At 42.0% G+C, this 7,778-nt stretch overlaps 1 protein-coding gene across 1 annotated transcript in view; it reads left to right on the plus strand.

The window, feature by feature from the left end:
• Positions 1-5,772, plus strand: part of Sncaip (synuclein alpha interacting protein) — a 123,540-nt gene extending 117,768 nt beyond the window's left edge. The window contains exon 11 of the mRNA XM_051163212.1: positions 5,391-5,772. Within this exon, the coding sequence (XP_051019169.1) occupies positions 5,391-5,475 (85 nt within the window). The 3' untranslated portion in view covers positions 5,476-5,772. The remainder of the gene's footprint in view (positions 1-5,390) is intronic.
• Positions 5,773-7,778: the final 2,006 nt, after the last annotated feature.

Here is a 7,778-nt window from a genome sequence, read left to right on the forward strand (position 1 = left end):
TTTTGCCTTCTCCAGATCATATTTAGTCTGCTAATGTCTATATCTGGTCTGGATGGAAAACAAATCTTAGACGTGTTAGGGGTGCATTCAGTGCATTGAAGGAGGAACTTTAGACTCTTAATAGTCACTAGTGACCAGCTGACGGCAGGTAGTCCAAATGCAGTCAAGTCATCTTCCAGCCATCCGCGACAAAGGCTCCCGCTCAGGGCTGTGCAGTGCCAATGTTAGAGATGGGAAAGTGACTCAAAAAGAAACCCTTTGTCCTTCTGAACACTGGTACTGTCCCACTTCTGCTCCTCTCAACCTAGCTTCCTCTTCTTGCACCCTTTCCTGTGCCTGTCTTGGGTTGAATGTGTCTTCTTGGTGCCTGGAAAATGCTGCTTTTGTGCCTGAGACAAGGAAGCACAAAGACTTGGCAAAGTCCCTGGGAACAGAAAGGAAAATGCCTCTCGTTCCTTCCAGACTCCTACAGCAACTGGGAACACGATAATTAATGTCACAACAGCTCCTTCCTGCCAGAAATGTTTCACCCTGTCTTTTTAAAAGAAAGGGAATAAAGCTGAGCATTGCAGTTGAATAGGATTACAAAGGTTCAGAGCACGGAATGATGAGGTTAGAGGGCCACTCAGATGTCTGGGACGAGTATAGCGCTTTTCTGCCGCACTTACGGGTTCAGTTGTTAAACAGGCAGATTCCCAGGCCTTGGGTAGAGAGAATTCAGTGTAGTTTGAATTCAGTGCTAAATACTTAGAAAGTTCACAGAATGCACGTGAAGTCACAGTCCTAAATAAGCATCCAGACCTCTCCTCGCTGCCCTATATCCTGATATATACTTTCCTATGGTTTTAGTTGGGCATGGGTTTGCATTAAAAACGGGGAGTCTAGTTTATTTGTTGTTTCATTTTCACATTGAGGAGAATCAATTCTGATTTTTCTCTGTATCACATGCACACAGATGACACAGGCATGATCCACTGCACAGTCAAATCAAGGGCAGCCTTCTACCTGAAATAAAGAAATAGAGGTTCCTCGGAGGAATTAAGGCTAGGCTGAAATGCTTAAATGGACAACACAGAATTAACGCTGGTGCCTGCAGCATTTACCTGTGGGGCCTGAGTACAAGAGTTTGTCTATCAGTGGTTGACTTCAGATTTTTGGCCAGAGAACTTGCTAGAACATCAAGTGGCTTCGGGAAACAGTGGAGGGCTGACTAGACTCTAAGTGGAGATGTTGACAGCTCCCTGCTACTCCCCTTGTCAGCAGGTGTGAGACAGAAGTATCAGCTCCAGGACTCCAGAATCACAATCGAGTTTCTAAAAAAAATTTTTTTTCTCAGTAAAGGAAAAGTAGGAACATTAAGTGCAGTATCTTAAAGAACATCATTCTGTTCCACAGGAGGGCTCTGATGGCTACTTCATTTTCTAAATTCATCACCAGGTGACAACAAAGAGTCTTGGCTTCCTTTTCTGTGGCCTTTACAGTTAGACTCAACCATATCTCCATGAACACCCTTCTCAGCATTTCAACTCCAGAAGGTGACCTGATTTATAGGGAAAAGACTGATCTTTACTTTTTTCTTACAGAGGATAGATTTGACTGAGTTTTTACAGCTCCAGGGAAATGCTTGCATCCATTTGCCAGTTTGGGACTGCCTGGGGTAGCTTGTTCGAGAATATGGCTACCTCCGACAGCATCCTCTGTACCACGCAACACTCTTTTCTGGAGGTTTAGCACCCCCATCCTAGCACCATCATTAGAGAACTCCTTAAGAAGACACAAAGCAATCAAAACCTAGAATGCTGTTTATCACCCATGAACTGGCCACATTAAGAATTATATAGCCGGAGCCAAGAGCTAATGTCAGATAGTTTGCATAGATCTCAAGGTGCCCAACCCTACTTCAAAGAGAATGACTTTTATGGCCCAGGGCTGGAACTGATGTCACAATGCCACTGGTTTGCTGCTGCTCATAGAGAAGAAAAAAGGAGGAATCTTCCTTGGAAACCAAAACACTTCATCAGGACATGTGCTTTAGCATACTGGACCCAATTTAATGATGGTCAGAAATCCTAAGACAAACAACCCATTTACCCATCTTCACTCTGTTTTCCCCACTCCCGAAGGCACAGTTGTGAAGTAAGCCCAGAGAAAATGTCTCACAGTGTCATATCTATGCCATAACTCTGCCATTACTAAGGACATCTTTGGATATTATAAGAACAAAACATACCCATCACCTCTCTAAAGGCTGGCTTTTAGAAATATATAAGTTGATTGAAATCAGCACAGATAAAAACCTTGTCTGAGCCAAATCCCTGGCTTGCCACACCTTTCATTTCAGCATTTTTATCAATAAGGCAAACATTTGGGGGAACTATGGAAATAGCCCAATCAGGAAAGGACTTGGACTCACACAAGTGTACTTACATGAACACACGAGCACATACCCATATGTGTGCTCACACACACACACACACACACACACACACACACATTGTTCCTGAATTCAGGTAGGTCATAGTGAGGAGACTCAGAGGGGGACAGCAATGGATTCTAATACCAGAGCTTCATGGCCTTGAGAGCACCCTCATACTCCTGGTGTCCAGCATGGCGTCCGGCATATGGAAAAGGCTTCATAAGCATTTGGAAAGAAAAAGAGCGTAACAGAGGAAAAGGGGGAAGAAAAAGGAAAAGAAAGCCTTGCTTCTGTTATCCTATGGGTGGCAGGATGAGGGGCTGTTATTAGGCTGTATCCATATATTAAGAGTCCTACATTCTCCTACAATTAGTTTCAGTTTGAGCATTAAAGTGCACATTCAGTTTTGAACCAGAATTCCACCATTTGGTAGAGTAACCATATAGGCAGGCTACAAGTAAAACTGTAAGAGAGAGAACAACTCTTAGCAAGCTCTTACTTTGGGTCACAGGGGCAGTGTGTGGCAGGCTGCTGGCCACGGCACACACACGTTGCTGTGGGATTGCCACGTGCTGTGGAAATACAGAGTGTGTGCCTAGATGATTCAGCACACAGGATTACTTGAAAACCAGCTATTTAAATATAAGGTTTTCCTCCTTTTTAATTTTGGTCACTCAGAATGTGATTTCATATCCAAGAGTGAAATCGAGGCACAACAATTATCTGAGTAGTTTGTCCCAGAATTACCCACTTTTGTTCTTTTGAATTCTGGCAACTGAAGATTGAGTAATTGAAGGATTCAGGGAAGACTGAATTATTATCATATTAAATGTCTCAAATTAACAGATTACTTGGTGACGACTTGGCTTTATATAATCCAACTAGGTTTCTCCTGCAGAAAAAGGGCTCTTTCGAGGGTGATAAACACAACATCCCCTCTACCAGAGTAAAAATGCCCTGTCAAAAAGTGTGCACTATAGCATTTCTAGCCTAGAATGAAGCTTTGTAACTTATTTATTCTGATTGAATTTTGATGAGATTATATGAATATATATGAGTAATAATAACATACCAAAAGCTGGCCAATCAAACAGTCAGACATGTACGGAGCAAGGGCTGAGGGGACTCCAGCCCTTACTACTGAGCTGTTTGAGGAGGAGGAACCACTGCCTTCCCATGGGCACCTATTAGCGGTTGGTTGCAACAGGCGTCAGTGGATTTCCCCGGTCTAATGCTTACACCAGTGGTCCTAGCTAAACTAAACGGGCCACAAAACCAAACCAAAGGTCATGAATCTTAGAGAGGAACTGGTGGAGATGAGAAGGAGCAGGAAAAAAGAAGAAGAGAGAATGGAGGGAGAGGGTGATCAGAATGTATTATATACATGTATGAAGTTGTCAAAGAACACAAAATTAATAATAAAAAAAAAAATAATAATCTGGCCATCTCCCGCACCATCCCCTCCATTAACTATTCATAGTCTTCTGAATCTACCATGCCCTTTTCGCTCATATTTTCTTTAGTGTTCTATATTTCTAAGCACTGTGTTTATAGAAATTGTCAGTTTCAGATATTATCCCTATCAACTACTGGCATACCACCATAGATGATAAAAATATGAGTGTACTTAAAATAGCCCAGCAGATAGTCCAGACGCTTTACATATCTTTGCCCTTTTAATCTTCACAATGATATATATGGCAGATACTATTATTATCCACATTTTGCACACTGGAAAAAGACGAAGATGATTACGCATCTTGCCCAAGATTATACAGTAATGATGGTTATAAATTGTGGAGCCAGCACTTGAATTTGATCAGTCTGGCTTAAGAGTGCATATTAACAGTAAGTCCTATTTTAGCCTCTCCCTCCCTCCCCCTCTCCCCTTTCTCCCTCACCCCACCTCTGAGTGTTGGATAGTGAATCCAGGGCTTTATGCATTCTAGCCAAACACTGTACCACTGAACTACATCCCTCAGACTGTTTCTTCTTCTAAAGCCACAAGGACTCAATCAGGTGGGGCTCCCAAGATTTCCTCCTCTAAGTTCCATACTTTACGAACATGAGCCTTGGGGGACACACTGCAACCATGTCCAAGCCATAGCAGTAAACCAGTGTGGTTTTGAGGTCATAAAGCCACACTTGGACTTGTCCTGTATCCAAGTGTTAGAACTGTTACCAGAAAAGCATTTAATTGTATCTTGTGTAGTAACAGTAAGAACTTAGTAGTGTACAGGCTTGCCCACTAACAAAAGCTAGCTCCTCTCTGGAAGCTTCTAAATGTTATGCATCTAATAGCTCATGAAAATGAATGTATCTTACCCAGAGGAAAATATGCATATGAAAGAACATCTGTTCCTTTGTCTTCTTCTTCCACAGACCTAGAAGAGAGTAAGTGTTGAGGGGAAACAGCACTAATGTTACTGAGGTTTCCATTTCCTGTACCTTTACCTATTTTCAGCCTTTCAACATGCCACTCAGTAATCATGCCTTCAAGCATTCTTTTTCAAACTCTAAATACTCTAGTTTTCTGTAGAATTCAAAGTGTCACTAGTGATTCCTTGTAAGGAAACTATATATAAAAATTTAAAAGTAAAAAAATTTAAGTTGAAAAATGAAGAAACTCTTGCTTCCGTTCAATGAGCAACACTATACATCCTAGCTTGCTTGTCTCTGATAAAAATCCCCTTGACTATAGAGTGCCTGAATTCCAATCAGTGTGGCTGACAAATTACTTCTGGAGCCAAATTCAAATGTGTTCAGTAAGTATGCATTTTTACATGATGACTGAGTTCATTGCTTTGAAACTGGTTTATATGAAAAGCGGATAATTTGCCTCCTGGATCGAAGTGCTCCTCAGTATGGTTTGGAGATGGATAATTCCCATTTTGGGTGACCTGTTTAGTAGCAGCATCTTGTAACTTGACCATAGTTTTATCTAATTTTGGCCTGTGGTTTCTCTTCTGTTTAGGCATAATAATATCAATCGTGACATGAAGAAAACCTCCAGCATAAAGCACATTGCTGAGCCAGAGTCAAAGGAACTCTTCTTATAAATCGCTCTTCTTATGAGTCTCATGCACGCCCTCCAGCCACCATTGGGAGTTACTGGACACCCCACTATGGCGATCAGACCACAAGAACCTCACCAGCGGAGCAGGATATCTGGATGCCTTAAATTTATAATATGAGACTTATTATAAGATACATTTTGGACCATATCTGTATATAGAACTTGTTTGTTTTTTAAGATGCTATTTGAAAACATGACTGGGCAATGTATGCATCGAAACGTTTGACACTTGGTTGACTCAACCTTCTCAAAGCACATCCACCAGCCCCCCACACCGTCCGTCGGTGTTTTGTCTATTGCATGAGGATTTGCTACTGTTGGTCGGTATTCACTTTCCCATAACAAGGGCAGCTTTGCCTCAGCTCAGTGAGGCTCAGTGGTATTATTTTCTGTCGAGAATGTTTTTCTGTCGTTTCTACTTTTTTTTAATAAAGAAAATTAAGCATTGTTAAGAGCCACCTCTGAGCATGGGGTGCCTACTTTCTAATAAATCTGTGATGGTCTGGTTTCTAAAAGGCTTTGAAATATTTTGATTGCTGATACTTGATATCAAGAACGTACAGGCCTGTTTCACTAGTTTCCTGTGTGGAGGGATCGAATAAAACCTTCTATACTTCATTAAAAACAGGGAGATCAGAAGAGCATGCAGAGCCAGCCGGCCTTCTGCCTTTTCAAACCTCAGCATTGGCATGGAAAAACACTAATGACAACTGAATGTTTAGTCCTTTCTGGGTCATTTTTTTCTGCCTCCAACACATCATGAGGCTTGTCTAATCCCTGTGTGAGACAATGTGGAGCCTAAGTTCATAATAGTCTCATTGTCAACACAGCTCTTTCAAGCGCTGTAAGCAATGACTTACAGGAAGGTTCATCTTATGGAAAAAATACATTTCTAATGAAACTGCAAGAGTTTTATTTTCAAACTGTTGGCATAGCCTAGGAGAAGCTGTCAGGTTGATGCTTAGGAACAGAATGGCTTCTTAGCACAGGAGTGAGCACAGATATTACTATTGTTACTCTGAAAAATGTCCCTGCCATCTAAGTTGGGCCCACCGTGTGCCCCAGTGCACGGAGCATGCCAAATGTCTGGATCTGAAAGTTAGCTTGTAAATGTGGGTCAACTTGATTTAATGAGGTACAATGAGCCGTAGAAGGAGTTGATATTTGAGGTCTTTTATGTTCTAGCCACTATGAGGCAATGTCACTGTTCTCATTTTATAGATTAGAAATGCAATTTTGGGGCCACTTGAGTTCTGTGCACAAAGTTTATACCACTGCTTGATAGCAGAAGGAGGCATTGGTGAAAGCTATCGTGATCCTTTCCGCTATCCTTGAATCTTTAAAGTCTGTCCTCCTGGAACAAAGCCATGGACAGCTCTTTGGTTTTGGTCAAGTAACATTGCCTTGTTGAGAAATCAGGAAAGTGATATGAATGACCTATACACACAGTTCAAAAGAAGGTTCATTCCCATTTATAATGCAGCACGTCTATAAGTTTCAGTGAGTTCAATGTGTCCTCACTTGAGTCCTGCAAATGGCTGATATGTATATCCAAGTGTTATTTCTCATGGTGCCTTGTCCTGGAACGAGATACCCTGTGGTTTGGGGACTTCACCATGTCTGCTCTTGGCCTGCTTCCTCACATCTCACTGTTGTGTACTTTTGCTTGAGATTCTAACAGAGAACACAAGGCAAGGGTGTATGAAATACACGTTCCAGTTTCCTGCCTGCTGCAGAGGAGGCCACAGGAGCCACATAAGGCAGTAACATGTGGTTCTTGGCCTCAAATGTGTCTCGCAAGAACGGAGATCCAGAAAGTGTCCCATCTGTCCCCCAGAGGTTCCAGTTTTCTTTTAAAACTTTTTAAATGTGGAAGGTGAAGGGTCTGAGCATTCTTCAGATTTTTAAAGCAAGACTTATACCAAAGAGGGGCTAGGCAGATGTCTCAACAACTAAGAATATGCTCTGCTCTTGCATAGAACAAGAGTTCAGTTTCCAATGGCTTGTAACCATCCATAACTCCAGTCCAAGGAATTGGCGTCCTCTCCTGACCTTTCCAGGCACCAAGCGTGCACATGGAACACAGACATACATGCAGGGAGGACATAGCAAAGAAAATGTCAAGAGTTTGTGTGAACAAACTTTGACCCAGGAAACTCTGCAAGCCAGCAGTGCAGAAGTTACATTTATATCCCACAGTCATAAGTAGGGAAGTGCAAAAGTGGGAACTGAACAGGAAGGTTGAGCACATCCCTATAAGCTGCCCTGGAACACACACTCAGTCTC

This window comes from Acomys russatus, chromosome 20 (genome assembly GCF_903995435.1).
Source record: "Acomys russatus chromosome 20, mAcoRus1.1, whole genome shotgun sequence".
Taxonomy (NCBI): domain Eukaryota; kingdom Metazoa; phylum Chordata; class Mammalia; order Rodentia; family Muridae; genus Acomys; species Acomys russatus.